Source organism: Hemitrygon akajei, chromosome 26 (genome assembly GCF_048418815.1).
Source record: "Hemitrygon akajei chromosome 26, sHemAka1.3, whole genome shotgun sequence".
Taxonomy (NCBI): Eukaryota; Metazoa; Chordata; class Chondrichthyes; order Myliobatiformes; family Dasyatidae; genus Hemitrygon; species Hemitrygon akajei.
In genome coordinates, this window is record NC_133149.1 from 42,949,237 (window position 1) to 42,968,165 (window position 18,929).

The window sequence follows — 18,929 nt, forward strand, 5'->3', positions numbered from 1 at the left end:
CCAATTTCTTTATCATCAATAAATTATATTTGAAGTGGTCACTTTTGTAATGAAGGAACTGTGGCTGTCTTCTTCTGCACCAGTGTGATAATCTAAAATACTAGTCTTGGTCTGGCATAAATTTGGGTAAGATACTGTATCAAAGATATTTCCTTTGCTTCCCTTAAAAATAATTCAAGGGATCCATTATCTCAAATGGTAAGGGCAAAATGGGCCTTACTTTAATTCCTCCTTTGAACATTCTCATGTGCTTATAGATAGATAGATAGATACTTTATTCATCCCCATGGGGAAATTCAACTTTTTTCCAATGTCCCATACACTTGTTGTAGCAAAACTAATTACATACAATACTTAACTCAGTAAAAAAATATGATATGCATCTAAATCACTATCTCAAAAAGCATTAATAATAGCTTTTAAAAAGTTCTTAAGTCCTGGCGGTAGAATTGTAAAGCCTAATGGTTTTGCTGTCCTCAATGTCCAGATTTTAACCAAACTTATTTTTCTCTATTTCTGATACCTCCTGAGCCACATGCTCTTGAATTACACAAATGCAGACTATCTCCCATCTAAGGGATCCATTCAGTAAGAGTCATCATAGTGTAAAACCCATCAGAAATAACAACACAAAATGCTGAAAACACTCAGCAGGTCAGGCAACATCTGTGGAAAGAGAAACAGTTCACAACTGAGGATAGAGACACTACTGAAAATAATAAACATATATGTACCAGAACGAAAGTGATTGAGAGTAAACATTCACAAAATGCTGGAGGAACTCAGCCAGGCCAAGCAGCATCTATGGAAGAGAATGTTGTCAACGATTTGGACCGAAACCCTCCGCCAGTCCTGCCAAAGGATGTTTTGTTATGGCACACACCAACTTATAGCAGCCCCTTCATAACCACTAGGTCTAAATCCTAGAACACCATGACCTACAGTATTGTTGAAGTACTGCAATGGGTCAAAAGTCTCACTGCCATCTTCTCAAGAGCAGCTTTGCCCACATCTCAAAATTTGAGTAACAGCCCATATTTTGAGGACAAAACCAGGAGAAATAAGCAGTTTAAAATAATACTTTCACTTTCTTTCCTTTTTAGGAAACAATACTCAACAGAAGACGCAGCCTTGATGGATTTCACTGCAGCTTGGAAGACCTTCTTGGGCAGCCGGAGATTGGTAGTTCCACTGTCTACGATGCTCTTGTCGTAGTTGTACTGAAGAAACCAGAAAGCAAAATAGAAAAGGTTAAGTAAGCTAGGGCTTTTCTCTTTAGAGTAAAGCAGGATGAAAGGTAACTTGATAAAGATGTACAAGATGACAAGAGACATACTGTAGATAGAACTTCTCTTTTTTCCCGGGCTGCAATGACTAATAAGAGGGAGCATAATTTTAAAGTGATTGGAGGAAAGTAGAGGGGGATGTCAGAGGTAATTTTTTTTCCCCACACACGGTGGTAGGTGTATGGAATCCATTGCCAATTGTGGTAGAGGCAAGTACATTGGGAACTTCAAGAGGCTTGTAGATAGGCACACGGATGAAAGAAAAATGGAGGGCTATGTGGGAGGGAAGGGTTAGTATGATCTTGGAGTAGGTTAAATGGTCGGCACAATATCATGGGCTGAAGGGCCTGTATTGTGCTGTACTGTACAAGAGAGATAATCAGTTACAAACCAATGACAGAGAGAGTGATGTCAGTGAGGAGGTGAAAGCTAGGGCTTGTGGCATCATTAATCTGAGTCAGAGACCGAGGCCTGTATTATTGCTAGTACATCTCCTCATCTGACCCATCAACAAGTGGAGGCTGCCATAAATATGCAGAACAATTAAGACAGTTATTTGTTCAAAATTTTACAATACATACAAGCCTGAGAAAACACTGAAGCAGGTCATTCCTTGGAAAGCTGAGATCTTCTTTGACCATGGTTTGAGGACTCCAACATTTTCCTGTTGGATGCCCTCTTTAACATTTTACTGATTGCACTCCTAAAGATTAGGTTTATTTGTCACGCGTACATCGAAACAGATAGTGAAATGCATCATTTTGCATCAATGACGAAGACATTCTAAGAATCATGCTGGGGGCATCCTGAAAGTGTTGCCATTCTTCCGGAGCCAACACAGCATGTCCACAACTCACTAACTATAATCCGTATGTTGTTGGAATGCGGGTGGAAACTGGAGTGCCCTGAGGAAACCCACATGGACATGAGGAAAATGTAAAAAGTCCTTAAAGACAGGATTAGTAATCGAACTCCAATCTGTGATTGCTGGCACCAAAAGCAACTGTGCCAACCCCTACCCTTAACAGCCGTTCCCAACCACCCTGCTGATATTTGAGTCATAGAAAAGTACAGCACAGAAATAGGCCCTTCAGCCCGTATAGTCCTTGCCAAACCATTTAAATTGCCTACTTCCATCAACCGGCACCATAGCCCTCCATACTCCTACCATCCATGTACCTATGCAAACTTCTCTTCAATTTTGAAATCGAGCTTGCATGCATCACTTGTGTTGGCAGCTCGTTCCACACTCTCACAACTCTCTGAGCGAAGAAGTTTCCCTTTAAACTTTTCACCTGTCAACCATAACCCATGACCTCAGGTTATAGTCCTAACCCAACATCAGTGGAAAAAGACTGCTTGCGTTTACTCTATTTATACCCCTCATAATTTTGTCTACCTCTATCAAATCTCCTCTCAATCTTCTACCTTCCAAGGAATAGTCTTTTTCTTTTAAATGTGGTTCTGGTACTGTTGGAGCTTGTGAACTACAGTTTGAAGGTGTGTTTTCGGGCCGATTGAGTGATCTTGTGTGTTGCTGTCTCCATGAAGGTTCCAGGAGGCGAGTGGCCTCAAGGCCAAGAAGCTTAGAGACAGGGCACAAGCCCATGATCAACTTCATGTCTCACCAAGTAAAGCATTGAGGTAGATTGAATCACTGAGGCGAGCGAATGTTCAGTGCCGTCTACCAGCCTCTCGCTCACTGCTGCTGGAGGAATGTGTCTGCATGTGACAGTCTCTCTCCCTCTTGCTGCTCCTGAAGTTCTGGGTCTGTGCTTTATGCATTGTGCCGTAGTTCTGTAAGACTCTTGATCTGAGGTTTTTATATTCTGTGTTTTCGCTTGTTCTTTCTTGTTGCCATTTGCGCAATTTGTTTTTTGCACGTGGGGGGGTGATAATGTTGCCATTTGCGCGTTTTATTTGTTTTTTGCATGTGGGTGGCGGGGGGTTGATGTTGCTGCCATTTGTGCAACTTGGTTTTTTTTACTGGGGGGGAAGAGTTTTGTTGCCATTTGCGCAATTTTTTTGCGCATGGGGGGTGAGGTGTTGATGTTTTTCTTTGAACGGCCTCTGTGGTTTTCTTTTTTTATGGTTGTCTTGAGAAAATGAACCTTAGAGTTGTATACTGCATACATACTTTGAATCTTTGAACCTTTTCAATCTTTCCGTGTAACTCAGGTCCTCCAGACCCGGCAAAATCCTTGTGAACTTTCTCTGCACTCTTTCGGCCTTACTTACATCTTCCCTGTAGGTAGGTGACCAAAACTGCACACAATACTCCAAATTAGACCTCACCAACATCTTGTACAACTTCCACGTTGCATTCCATCTCCTATACTCAATACACTGATTTATGAAGGCCAAAAGCTTTCTTTATGAACCTGTCTTCCTGTGATGCCACTTTCAATGAACAATGGACCCATATGTCTCTTTGTTCTACTGCACTCCACAGACTGTCCTCTCCATTTACCTTCACCTCTCCGGTCTGTCTAATCCTCTCTCCAGTTACTTTCTCCACAGTGGTGGGAGATCATGGATAAAGGGCCAGTTCCATCACATGCAATACCTTCAGCTTTTTGAATATTAAAAGCCTTTTGGAAGATCACACCAAGTGTTCACTCAGCTTAACTACGGCATGTGAAACATACTTTGGACTGTCTTGGTTTGGGAAATAATACAGTAGTGGTATATGTACATCAACCAATGCCCTGATCTGGATAATCTGTTACAATCTTTTATTCAATCTCTGCTACTATTATCCCATCTTTAATAAATTTTCATTGTTTCTTGATAATCCTCAGAATTATTTTGTATTTCTGAGGAGTAACTCGGCCTCAGGATACAGTAGAGGGGAGCACCAGCACAAGGGTGCTTTTTCAACACAAGGCTGTGGAACAGGCCCATGGGTGTGTATGGCAGTGTACATTGTGGCTGTCACTCAGCATTTGGAGTGTGTGTTGTGATTCAGTATATGGCATGCATGTTAGTGTGCAGCTGCTTGGGTCTGAGAATCTACAGTGTGCAAGGAAGGTGTGGTGACTTGGTGGAATGTGGGACTCAGCATGGAGATTCCTCACCTCCTTACAGTCCAGATTCAGGTCCTGTCCATTGATCTCGATCTTGACTATAATGACCTCATAGTACCACTGCTTCCTGATTGGTGTGAACCAGATGTTGCCCAGATACAGGGAAGAGTCAACTCCACCTATTATCTACAACACGGTGGGAAGAAAGCAAAGAACAGTCAAGAGTATTCCATTCAGCCCTCTAAGTCAGCAACATTATTTTTACATAAAATACTGGTTCATATCTGTGGCTGTCCTTGTAATTTATCCTTGTTATTTGTCTAACTGCATTGCACTTTCTGTGTAACACCATATTCCACATTTTGTTTTCTTTTTACTACCTTGAGTAAATACACTGAACAACAAAGATATTGCTTCCTGAATACCTTTGGGTGTGTCTTTTGGATTTTGGGTTGTTGTTCTTGAAAATTTCTACCATGCACCATTTTTTTGAAATTACCTATATTTCTTATTTCAATTCATAATCAAGTCAGTCAAAATGTTGCCCACAATGTAAGCCGAGAAGTTTTCTATCTTGTCCAGGAATGCCTAGACATGCTTAGGCAGGGTGGATGCAGCGTGGCAGGACAGGTTTTAGTAAGGCTGCAAAAGCATCACACACACACCATTCTATACATTGCGTTTACTTGTATATACGTTTGCGATCAGGCTGATACCCATCTTCTACGCGCATAGCATATTGTGTGTACTCATTATAATAAAGTAATTGTATTTTCAGAAGTATTTGTGATAGCAAAATGTCTCGCCAATGTTGCAACAGCTGCGATACTTTCTGTTATATTTGTGGTGAGTATACACTTAAATTTCAACGATGGAGCATGACTCCTCTTATTAAGAAAGCCATGAGCTCTACTTTGGGTGTGAAATTGGCGACCAAGACAAAGCCTGGGCTCCTCACAGCTTTTGCGCAACATGCACGGTTGATCTTAGAGCTCAGCTCAGAGGTACTTGGAGATCAATGCCGTTTGCTGTCCTGATGATACGGTGAGAGCAGAAGGATCATGTGACAGACTGCTCCTTCTGTCTGACCAGTGTGGGGTCTGGTTTCTCTGAAATCCATTGAATACCCCAATCTCCCTTCAGCCACGAGACCTGCATCGCGTGACGATAGTCTTTCAGGACCAAAGCCACCAGAGACATGGAGTCTAGAGGGGGCAGACGGAGATGCCACGATGCACGAGGCAGCAATGAAAAACAACACTGATACTGATACAGAGTGTGAACCCTTTATATTGAGTGAGCCTCATCTGATAACTAAATCTGAGTTAAATGACCTGGTTTGTCAAAGGCAAAAACAGAATTACTGGGTTCAAGACTGCAAGGATGGAATCTGCTGTCGCCAGGCACAAACATTTCCATGAAGGATTTGAGACAGATGTTTCCCAGAATAACTGATGCCAAGACTAAGGAAGACATTTTTGTTGGTCCACAAATCAAATGAGTCATCAATGACAGGCAATTCGAAGAATTTCTAAAGGGAGTGGCGAAAATCAGATGGAAGACATTCAAGGACATTGAGATTTTTCTTGGCAACTACAGAGCACAAACTACGTGCAGCTAGTTGTAAACATGCTTCAAGCATACACAACCATGAAGTTCAACATGTCACTAAAGATTCATTTTCTGCATTCCCATTTAGACATCTTCCCTGCAAATCTTGGCGCTGTCAATGCCAAGCATGATGAGAGGTTTCACCAGAACATTGCGGTCATGGAGAAACGGTATCAGGGCAACTGGAACCCATCAATGCTGGCTGATTATTGTTGAACACTTAAGAGAGAGGCCTCAGACACGGAGTACAAATGAAAATCATCAACAAAACAGTTTTAGCTTAGTTGAACTATTGCAAAGTGTCAGCATTGTTATGTAACTAAACACATTATATTCAATAAAAGTTAATTTCTTGTTTCTCCAAATTCCTATGTGATACAAGTAGTCTGTAATTATATTTGTATTCAGTTTCAAGCAGTCTATCATAAAAAAAAATCTGAGGAAGGAACACTTCTGAAAACATTTGCTGTTCAGTGTTATAAATGGCATGATCTGTCTGGATGGCATGTAAAACAACTGATTTTCACTGTATCTCAGAACATTAGCACTACTTTGTTAGAAATGCAAGAGATTCTGCAGATGCTAAAAAGCCAGAGTAATACACACAAATGCTGGAGGAACTCAGCAGGTCAGGCAGCATCGGAAGAGAGGAATAAACAGTCGATGTTTTAGGCCGAGACCCTTCATCAGGACTGGCATGGAAGGGGGAAGGTGCCAGAATAAAATAAGGTGGGGGGAGAGGAGGACAATTTAGAAGGTGATAGGTGAAGCCAGGTGGGTGGGGAAAGGTAAAGGGCTGCAGAGCGAATCTGGGTATTCCTTTTTTTTTGCACTTTTTATTTTCTCTGTAATTTATAGTAATTTTATATCTTTCCACTGTACTGCTGTGACAGATAAACAGAAGCTGACATCGAACAACAGTTTTTTTTCTCCCTCTTGTTCTCTCTCTTACACGCGTTACTTCCTTTCGAGTGTGAGATGACTAAGTAGGATTCAGTCTAACAGATGGCATTGGCCTTCACTGTCTTGCCCAGTCTGGCAATGTTGTGCAGGAGCTTTAATTCCCTTAGTACACAGCTCATAAGGAGAATAGTAAAGCCTTTAATTCCCTTACCAGACATGTACGCAGGAACCATTGTGTGGAGACCTGTAGCCATGGCTCTGACTTATCTTGTTAATTAGAACAGATAAAATGGTTGTCATCACACATGCATTACCTGGAAGTAGAGCAACTAATCCCATCCGGTACAGTCAATGGAAGCAGCCCTGGACTATTTCCTTTAAAGTGGCATGAAACCATCTCCTGTACAGAATGAGCCACCTCCACTTATGAACCACTATGTTGCAGGAGGCAGGCAACCAATGTCAGGAATAGGCAGATGTCAGTCAGCCTCTCTGGCCAGGTCTGTCACACGATCAGATTATGGCAACTCTCTCTGTTCCACTGAGCCCCCATCTCCTCTAGATGCATTGGATGTCTATACGGAGTTAGCTCCTACTCTGAGGAAGGCACAGTAAAGATAACGATCCGCTTTATTTGTCACATGTACATCGAAACATTCAGTAAAATGTGCCATTTGTATCAGATCAAATCAGTAAGGATTGTGCTGGCCAGCTTACAAGTGTCCCCATTCTTCCGGTGCCAACATAGCAAACCCACGACTCACTAACATACATCTTTTGGAAGGCGGGCTCTGTCGTGGGCAAAGTACTGGAGAGTTTAACATCGGTAGCTGAGCGAAGGGCGCTGAGTAGGCTACGGTCAATTATGGAAAACTCTGAACATCCTCTACATAGCACCATCCAGAGACAGAGAAGCAGTTTCAGCGACAGGTTACTATCGATGCAATGCTCCTCAGACAGGATGAAGAGGTCAATACTCCCCAATGCCATTAGGCTTTACAATTCAACCGCCAGGACTTAAGAACTTTTTAAAAGCTATTATTAATGCTTTTTGAGATAGTGATTTAGATGCATATCATATTTTTTACTGAGTTAAGTATTGTATGTAATTAGTTTTGCTACAACAAGTGTATGGGACATTGGAAAAAAAAGTTGAATTTCCCCATGGGGATGAATAAAGTATCTATCTATCTATCTATCTTTGGAATGTGGGAGGAAACCCACACGGTCATGGGGAAAATGTACAAACACCTTACAGACAGAAGGAATCGAACCTCAATCTTACAGCTGGTTCTGTAAAGCGTTGCACTGACCACTATGCTGCTGTGCTGCCCACAGCAGAGATGTCCATGAGGAGGGTCGGGATGGCATTACCTTGCTCACTGGCCACTCTACCAACATCTAACAGCAGCCATCAGCAACCTTGGTAAACCAAGGTAAACAGCCGGTTGCCAGATGAGAAACAGCTCTGGCTCTGTTGAAGATTTTCAATCAAAATTCTGATACTTTTCTGTTAGATTCAAACTGAATTCATTTCAGAATATGAATTATTGGATAATAAATCAAGAAGTGAGGAAATGAGACAGGATGAAGGAAGGGGATTCCAGATCATCATTAATTTTTGATTTTAAAAATAGTATAGCCTACTCCCGATCTTGTTACTTGTAATCATGTTTATTTTTACATAGACAACAGAAGTACACTTGATCTCTTCAAAAGAGAGTATCAGGCAAAGGTAAGGGTAGTAGATATTCATGCAGATGCATCAACCACACATTTCTCATTGGCCTTGTACAAGGAAGAGAGGTATCTGCTTTCAATATCCCTTGCTTTGCCTCAGATTTTGTTTCTGCAGTTCTTCTACAGTCAAGGCCACCTTGGCTCAGGGTCTGGATGGTTGCCAATCCAGATTACGTACTGGAGGAATAAGCAAGACTAGCAATTTTCCCTAAATAACTGATCACAGCACTTAACTGCATGATGCCTGAATTGAAAAGAACTTGCATTGAAGAAGAGCCATCACTCACCATGCTTCCTCCCACAGATGATGCTGCATCCGTATCATTCAGGGTAAAGCCTGCTCCACACAACTGCAGTGAGAAGATGTTGGGGACTTGGGTCTGCTTCACTAGTGAATCAAAGAAGGGTTCCAGGTTTTCATCAGGCTGTGGAGAAGATAATGGGAGTGGGAAGACAGGATAGGGGAGACAAGGAGAGGAGATAAACAATGGGTTAACATTAAGATAATTTCTTGCAATATTAAACCTGATCCATCAACTGCTAAGGCAACACACACAAAATGCTGGAGGAACTCAGCAGGTCAGGCAGCATCTATGGAAAACAGTAAACAATCAACGTTTCAGGCAGAGACCCTTCATCAGGACTGGAAAAAAGAGATGAGAAGTTAGAGTAAGAAGGTGGTGGGGGGGGGGGGGGGAAGAAGTACAAGGTGGTAAGTAATAGGTGAAGGGGAGGGGTGAAGTAAAGAGCTGGGAAGTCAATTGATGAAAGAGATAAAGGGCTGGAGAACGGGGAGCCTGATAGGAGAGGCATGTCTTTTAGCCCTGTATACCTGAACAGAGGCAACCAACAGAGTAAGATGCTGGAAGAACGAATCTTGCAGATAGAAAACATCTTAGAAAGAAGACAGCAACAATGATCTTACCAAGTCTGTTTAATGTCATTTCCCGGCCACAAGTATAAAGAAAACAAAATAATTGTTACTCTGGATCCAATGCAGCACAAAAAAAAACACGAAAGGATAATGTTAAAAAACAATAAATAAATACATAAAAGAGTTTATATATATATATATATATAGATTCATTATATGCCCATAAAGTAACACTGGGCTGTAGATAAGGCGACTGATGGGAAATAATAAAGTTGTGGTGGAATTAGTGGGTGGAGATGTTGATCAGCCTTATTGCTTGAGAAAGTAACAGTTTGGTGGTTCTGGCATGGATGCTATGTAGCCCCCTCCCTGACTGGAGTGGGACAAACAGTACATGGGCAGGGTGGGATTTTTCATTATGTTACTGACCCATTTCCAGCACCTTTCTGTTTACTGGCTGATTAGAAATCCAAAACCATCCACAGAAATATTCCATCTTCAACAGCAGTTTCGAGGTGGGGTTTCCCATGGAAGTTGACTGAACTTTGCACTCTCCAAAACCTTTCCACTCTCCACAAGACACAAACAAGTTAGGAGTACAATGGAATGCCTTCCACTTGTGTGGATATGTGAGGCTCCAACAATACTTTGAAAGCTCAACAAGTTCCAGAATGAAGAAACCTCCGTGACTGGCATCCTATCTTTCATACAAAGGAACCACCGTGACTGACACCCCATCCACAAGCAGAAACGTTCTTCCCTCTACCACTGCTGCACTGTGGCTGTAGTGTGTACGGTCTAAAAATGCATTGTTTTTTAAAAAAAATAACACTGTAACATCAGCAGAGGGACTATGGAGGTCTCCTCCTCATTACCAATGGACAGTGAATGCTAGAACTCCCATCCTAAGAATGCAATTAAAAACAAAAACCTGATTTTCAATATCCCTCTTAGATTTACTTTACAATGAGCACCAATTTTCATTACAAAAAATAACTTCCCCTCATCTTCAAAGGCTTCCGTCATGATATTCTTGTAAATCTGTTCTATTTTCTCATCATGTTCCCCAGATTTCAAAAGTCAAGGATCAACTTTTAATCACGTTTTAGGAATTTGCTGTGGTTTGTTGCAACAAAATAAAAAGCATATCTTTCTAACCAATGAATTTGCAAAATCATTTTATATTTCTTAGTCGAACTACTGTCTTACCCATGTGTCAAGTTAACATATCTCTGCTTTTATTTTTATTTAATTTAATGATTTGCCATATATATTTGTATTAAACAAGGATATTCCCTTTTAATGCTGCTACATTAATGAAATTATTCATATCTTGAGAGCAGACATAAAAACAGCCATGTCTTATGGAGGATCTTTCAAATCCATGCTGTCTCAAATTTTCCACTATAGTTTCAAAGTGTAAACATTGTTTTAATGTAGGAAACCCAGCAGTCAATAAGCAGGAATGCGACAATGATCACATAATCTTTTTTTAGTACTGCTGATTAAGAGATAAATATAGACTAGGACAGTGAGAGTAGCTCATCTATTTGTCTTCAGAGTAGTATTTTTCACATCTATCCGAGAGCTATCAAGAATTCACTTTTAATGTCCTACTCAAAAAGCATCACCTCTGACAGTTCTGCTCTGTAATATCAGCTTAGATTCTTGCTCTTAGGTCTCTGAAGTGGGACTCGAAATTGAAACCTATTGAGTTGAGAGGCAACATTGCTATCAACCAAGTCCTGACTGCCACTTGGCATCTGTTTTCAGCAATATAAAGTAAACCCCTACTTATTTAACAGACTTGGTGGTAACAATATCTACCTTCTGCAAAAGGCCATAGGATAGCAGCAAGCTTTCAGATAGTATTGAAAGCATTGTGAAGGGAATGTCACAACTGCAGCTGCTGTAGGAACTCTGATAGTTTGCAAGAAACTGAGATCAAATCAGTACAGTATACCACATACACAAGTGCTTCTGCTCCTCTACTTTCTCAGGAGACTAAAGGAATTCGGCATGTCCTCTTTGACCCTCACCAGTTTTATTCAATGCACCATAGAAAGCATCCTCTTGGGATGTATTCTGGCTTGGTATGTCAGCCCCTCTACCTGTGACTGCTAGAAACTGCAGAGTTGTGGACACATCACAGGAACCAGCCTCCCCTCCATGGGCTCTGCCTACACTTCTCGCAGCCTCAGTAAAACAGCAAACATAATCAAACATCCCACCCACCATGGACGTTCTCTCTTCTTCCCCCCTCTCACTGGCCATCCGATAAGACGGAGGTGTGCTCAGACACAGTGGTCTCTACAGGGTCAACCAAAGTTGTTGTTGTTTTCTTAAACATCTTTGTTGTGATTGCAAGACAATACTGGGCATTAAGAACTTCAAATACTGCAGGTATACCCCATCAGTGAGTTGCTCTTCGGGAGAGGAGCTAGACTCGTTGTTGCTGCCTGCTACAAAAAAGGCGGTGTGCAATCTAACAGTAAGCAATATATTTTTTATGATCGCAAGACCCTGTTGGATATCAGTAATGCGGAATGCTGCGAGTCTGGTTCACTGGTTTATCGGTGCAACTGATGGTGCGGGAGCTGCATGGCCTCAGTTTTAGTGAGGACAAGGCGTCATACTGCGATGTTGCCTGTCTGCGGCAGGCAAAGAGAGAGGCGTTGGACCCGGTGCCCGGAGACAGTGTGGCACAGCGTCCATGCTGGCATCGGTGCTGCCCTCCAGTGTTCCCCTAGTGGAAGACAAGCTGGATTGCGTTCGTCTGAAGACTGCTGACGGCTTCCTCTTGCTGACAACATCCATGGACTCAGGGACTTGGGCTATATTATATTTTGTGTGTGACTGTATTTTATTGATATCTTACATGTGCTATATGTGCCTTGAGCTGTGTGTGACTGGTGGTAATGTGTTTTGTGTCTTGGCCCCAGAATAACATTGTTTTGTTTGGCTATATTCATAGGTATTCCTGTATGGCTAAATGACAATTAAACTTGAACTCCAAGTCTGAAAGCACATAACACCAGGTTCCTGCTCTTATAAGATTATCGAACATTTCACTAGTATATGAAGATGGATTTTTGACCTCACCATCTACTTTGTCATAGCCTTGCACCTTATTGTCTGTCTGCACTGCACTTCCTCTGTAACTGTAACATTGTATTCTACATTCTATTATTGTTTTCCCTTGTACTACCTGAATGTACTGTAGTATCTGTATGGACACCACAGAAATAAAGTTTATTACCATATCTTGGTACATATAAGACCATATGATATAGGAGCAGAATTAGGCCATTTGACCCATCGAATCTACTCCACCATTTCATCATGGCTGATCCATTTTTCCTCTCAGCCCCAATCTCCTGCCTTCTCCCCGTATCCCTTCATGCCCTGACCAATCAAGAATCAATCAAACTTTGCCCTAAGTATACATAAAGATTTGGTCTCCACAGTTGCCTGTGGCAATGAATTCCACAGATTCACCCCTCTGGCTAAAGAAATTCCTTCTCATCTCCATTCTAAAAGAATACCCCTTTATTCTGAGGCTGTGTTCTCTGGTCTTCGACTCTCCCACCACAGGGAAACATCCTCTCCACATTCACCCTCTCAAGGCCTTCATCCTTCTGAATTCCAGTGAATACAGGCTCAGAAAGAGTGGTAGTGGGATCCCATTGGAGGTGGCGGAAGTTACGGAGAATTATATGTTGGATCCGGAGGCTGGTGGGGTGGTAGGTGAGGACAAGGGAGAACCCACTACCAAGCACATCTTTCCCTCCCCCCCCTTTCTGCTTTCCACAGGGATCGCTCCCTATGCGACTCCCTTGTCCATTCATCCCCCCCATCCCTTCCCACCGATCTCCCTCCTGGCACTTATCCTTGTAAGCAGAACAAGTGCTACACCTGCCCCTACACCTCCTCCCTCACTACCATTCAGGGCTCCAGACAGTCCTTCCAGGTGAGGCGACACTTCACCTGTGAGTCGGCTGGTGTGGTATACTGTGTCCGGTGCTCCCGGTGTGGCCTTTTATATATTGGTGAGACCTGACGCAGACTGGGAGACCGTTTCGCTGAACACCTACGCTCTGTCCGCCAGAGAAAGCAGGATCTCCCAGTGGCCACACATTTTAATTCCACATCCCATTCTCATTCTGATATGTCTATCCATGGCCTCCTCTACTGTCAAGATGAAGCCACACTCAGGTTGGAGGAACAACACCTTATATACCGCCTGGGTAGCCTCCAACCTGATGGCATGAACATTGACTTCTCTAACTTCCGTTAATGCCCCTCCTCCCCTTCTTACCCCATTCCTGACATATTTAGTTTTATCCCCCCTCCTTTTTTTTCCCTTCTCTCTCTGCCCATCGCTCTGCCTGTTCTCCATCTCCCTTTGGTGCACCCCTCCCTCTTTCTTTCTCCCTAGGCCTCCTGTCCCATGATCCTTTCCCTTCTCTAGCTCTGTATCCCTTTTGCCAATCACCTTTCCGGCTCTCAGCTTCACCCACCCCCTCCGGTCTTCTCCTATCATTTCGCATTTCCCCTCCACCACCTACTTTCAAATATCTTACTATCTTTCCTTTCAGTTAATCCTGACGAAGGGTCTCGGCCCGAAATGTCGACAGTGCTTCTCCCTATAGATGCTGCCTGGCCTGCTGTGTTCCACCAGCATTTTGTGTGTGTTGTTTGAATTTCCAGCATCTGCAGATTTCTTCGTGTTTGCAGAGTAATGCCACCCCCCTCTGCCTTCCTGCCTGTGCTTTAGATACAATGTGTATCCTTGGACATTAAGCTCCCAGCTATAATTTTCTTTCTACCCTGATTCAGTGATGCCTCCAGCATCATACATGCCAATCTGTTACTGTGCTACAAGTTTGTCTACCTTATTCCATATACTGCGTGCATTCAAGTACAACACCTTCAGTCCTGTGTTCACCCTTTTTGATTTTGTCCATCTTTTACATTGCAACTCATCCTGCAATTTTGCCCCATCATCAGTCTCTCCTCACTACACATCGCCTCTGTTTGTAAACCAACTACCTCATCTTCAACACCATCACTCTGATTCCCATCCCCCTGCCAAATTAGTTTAAACCCACCCGAACAACTCTAGCTAACCTGCCTGCAAGGATATTGGACCCCCTCAGATTCAGGTGTAACCCGTCCTTTTCGTATAGGTCATACCTTCCCCAGAAAAGATCGCAATGATTCATAAATTGTTAGAGTTCTTCAAAGAAGTAACAAGCAGGGTGGACAAAGGAGAGGCAGTGGATATCATTTACTTGGATTTTCAGAAGGTATTTGATAAGGTGCCACACATGAGGCTGCTTAACAAGATAAAATCCCATGGTGTTACAGGAAAGCACTGGCCTGGATAGAGGTAGCAAGTGGGAATAAATTGGGCCTTTTCTGGTTGGTTGCCAGTGTTCCTCGGGGGTCAGTATTGGGACTGTTGCTTTTCACATTGTTTGTCAATGATTTGGATAATGGAACTGATGGGTTTGTGGCAAAGTTTGCAGGTGATATGAAGATAGGTGGAGGGGTAGGTAGTGCTGAGGAAGCAATGTGATTGCAGCAGGACTTAGACAAATTGGAAAAATGGGCAAGAAAGTGGCAAGTGGAATACAGTGTTGGGAAATGTATGATAATGCATTTTGGTAAAAGGAACAATAGTGCAGACTATTATCTAAAACGGGAGAAGGTTCAAACATCAGAGGTGGAGAAGGACTTTTGAGTCCTTGGGCAAGACTCCCAGACTGTTAATTTACAGGTTGAGTCTGTGGTAAAGAAGGCAAATGCAATGTTGGCCACACTTGGAGTATTGTCAATAGTTTTGGGCCCCATATCTCAGAAAGGATGTGTTGTCATTGGAGAGAGTCCAAAGGAGGTTAACGAGGATGATTCCCGGAATGAAGGGGTTAACATATGAGGAACGTTTGGCAGCTTTGGGCCTGTACTCACTGGAATTTAGAGGAATGTGTGGGGATCTCATTGAAACCTACTGAATGTTGAAAGGACTAGATAAGGTCCTAACCCAGATCTGGGCCGTACCTTCCAAATATCCGGACCTGACTGCTTGCACTACCTTACTTTCCCTTTTCTATTTTCTAATTATGATTTATAATTTAAATTTTTATTATAGTTACTTTGATTTGTACTTCAGGGAACGTGAAGTGCAGAATCAAATATCGCTGTGATGATTGTACGCTCTAGTATCAATTGTTTGGTGACAATAAAGTAAAGGTGGATGTGGAGAGGATGTTTCCTCTGATGGGGGTATCTAGAACTCGAGGGCACAGCCTCAAAATTGAGGGGCAACCCTTTAGAACAGAGGTAAAGAGTAATTTGTTTTAGCCAGAGAGTAGTGAATCTGTGCAATGCTCTGCCACAGACTGCGGTGGAGGCCAAGTCTGTGGTTTATTTAAGGTGGAAGTTAATAAGTTTCCTGATTGATCAGGGCATCAAAGGATATGGGAGGAAGAGAGGTGTATAGGGTTGAGTGGGATCTGGGATCTGCCATGATGAAATTGCAGAGCAGATTCGAGGCTGAATGGTCTTATTCTGCTCCTATGACTTATGGTCTAAATCTGAACCCCTGCCCCCTGCACCACTTCCTCAGCCACGCATTCACCTGCCAAATCGTCCTATTCTTACCCTCACTGGCACGAAGCACAGGCAGCAATCCAGAGATCTTGTTTCTCAGCTTTCGACCTAGTTACTAAAATCTCTCGTCAGGTGCTCCTCACCTTGCCTATCAAATGATAATATGAAATCAATTTATCAGTTTGCAAAACATGTACAAGAAGGGGAATGGTCAATCACAACAACTGCCAACAGTTAGAAAATGCACTGTGTGTATGTATATGTATACATCTTTACTGTTATGCTGTAGGTATTTCATTTAGCAGCTCTGTAAGAGCTGTTTGATCTGTTTTCTGCTTGTTTGGGCTATTGTTGAAGATAAGGGATGATGTGGAATGTATGCCATCCAATTAGCAGGAGGTTTTTTTGGTGAGGGACAGTAAGGTTGGTCTTGGGCTTGTGTTCAGCAGGAGGTGAAGAGAGAAGAAACTGGGGAGAACCAGTCGTAGGATACAACCCGGTGGGAGACCCGTTTGTTCGAGATGGATTGCGAGCGACTTTCGGAAGGTGGTGTGTGCGTTCACACAGACTGAGGGCCCAGCACGTGAGTGACAGAGAAGTTCAAGATGAGCTCCAACTTGTGCATGTTTGACTGTTTCATTAGAATGGGCCCTTTTCTTTTTGTTATTCTTCACCAACCCTTCAGTTAAGTAAGATTCATAAATATAAGTCCTTTAAGCGTATGCAGTGTACTGTCTGTTATTTCATGGTATTAATTTGTAAACAGGGTAGTGAATTGCACAGCATCCACACAAACGGGGGTTTTGGTGGGGGGAGGCTTGCGCCTCGATCTCACACGTTTGGTGGGGCCAGAGATAGTCTTCCCTAGACTTAAGCAGCCGAGGAAAACCTCAGTGTTTCATATACAATGGGAGTTTAATTTCCGAATGGTGTTATCCTAGATGAAATCCTTAATACATTTATTTTGACCCACTTGAAGTAAAATAAGTTCATTCTGTATGCAAATCTTGTGCAGAAAATTGCTTTTTGAGGCTCCACGTTGAAAAAGCTTACACTCAATGTAAAAAAAAATTGACAGTGAATTTTTACAAAACATAAGTCAGCCTGTTTATTGAGAAACCCAACATTGTGCACAGGAATGTAAACCCACAGGTGTTAACTATTTTCAGATGAAAGCACCAGGATGATTAGAACAATGAGCCAAGAGAACTGGCCTGGTCTATAGGCTATAAATACAATGCTGAATGTTAAATTTGTTAATACAAGCCACAGTCATACTGTTGCTCTCAAAATAAAAAGTAGCAAAGCCATTCTTTCAAAGTTTAGGTTATTATCTTGACCTTCCATCATGGAGAGCCATCCGTTCAAACAAATAAGCCCATCAGACTTAGCATTGCACTAAAACTGTCACTACATTTTTAATTGTCTGCTGAAGAAGCCATATACACACCAGTTTTCCATGCTCAGATATCAATATCCGAAAGCAGAAGATTTATCTTGTTTTGTGTCACCACAGCTACTCTATTGCCCTCGCTGCGCATGTGTACACGGCTATGCAGTCAGCTAAACAACTCCACAAAATTCACCTGAGACAAGCTTTCTTCAATGTTTTTATAAAACTCTCTTTACTGTGAAACTGAGAACAGTTAAGTAAGATATGTATTAAATTCAATACAAAATTGTCGTGCACCTGAATATACTAATACTGACGATTATTCTCACAATTGGTGTGAACCAAGGTAATGCACAAACGTGACACTCCATAACTATGCAGTGTAAATTCACGAGCCACCGATACACTTAAACATAATATTTCCTTCAAAATATATCTATTAAGTGTTCACTCATGTTAGCAAAAACTTCAGCTCCACAGATATTGCTGTTTCAAGGGCAAATAAAGAGAGGATGGTGATGTGTGTCATTCCACTATGCTTCAAATCAAATTAAAACTAACTTGTTCAGGAAATGGCATAAAAGCAGCTTACGTATAGAACGTGATTTTCAGACAACATGAACTCCCCCCACCTCCAAACACAAATACGATTTCTTGATATTTTAGATACATTCTAAATATCAAAAAGCATCAGAATATGTCAACACTCTGCTTAACCAGAGGAGAAATGATTGGATATTTCCCCTGTCAATCAAACCCATTAGCTAAGATTGATATGATGTAACATAATGCTTCATCCATTGCATTTCCCCAGGTAATTAACCTTATTGGGAGAGGCTGCTGCAGCTTTCCTCACAGTCTGTTTTCTAATTTTTTTCTTTTTACAAAATTCATTTTTGTGATCAGGCTAGCTACAGGAAGGCCAGCATTTACTGCCTGTCCATAATTGTCTTCAACCGTGGAACTATTGTGATTCTTCTGTTAGTTTAGACCCAGTGGCAATGAAGACCTAGCAATGGTGCTGTTCTCATGTACCTCTCCCATCAAAGTTCAAGCTTCAAAGTACATTTATTATCAAAGCATGTATATGTTACCATATACCAAATGCCACAGTGGAACAAAGAAATACAACAGAGTCAATGAAAAACTACACACAAACACAGCCTGACAAACAATAAATGTGCAAAAAAGATAAAATGCACAAATACAAAATAAGAAACAAATAATAGCAATAAATAAATAAATAATACTGAGGAAATGAGTTGTAGAGTCCTTGAAGGTGGGTCCATAAATTGTGGAATCAGTTCAGTGTCGAGGTGAGTGAAGTTATCCACAATGGTGCAGGAGCCTGATGGTTGAGGGGTGATATCTGTTCCTGACCTAAGGCTCCTGTACCACTTCCCGATGGCAGCAAAGAGAGGAGAGCTTGGTCTGGATGGTGGGTGTGTGAGATGATCAACGTTGCTTTCTAGTCTATTCCT

The 18,929-nt window shown here is 42.1% G+C and overlaps 1 protein-coding gene across 4 annotated transcripts in view; it reads right to left on the bottom strand.

Moving 5' to 3' along the window:
- The window catches only part of bace1 (beta-secretase 1), a 180,112-nt gene that overhangs the window by 21,375 nt on the left and 139,808 nt on the right, over window positions 1–18,929 (bottom strand). For 2 of the 4 annotated variants that reach the window (XM_073030064.1, XM_073030063.1), the window contains 3 exons: window positions 8,854–8,991; window positions 4,364–4,498; window positions 1,119–1,220 (listed from right to left, as the gene is read on the bottom strand). In XM_073030064.1, the coding sequence (XP_072886165.1) occupies window positions 1,119–1,220; window positions 4,364–4,498; window positions 8,854–8,991 (375 nt within the window). The remainder of the gene's footprint in view (window positions 1–1,118; window positions 1,221–4,363; window positions 4,499–8,853; window positions 8,992–18,929) is intronic. The other 2 variants (XM_073030065.1, XM_073030067.1) reach the window with 2 other exon arrangements.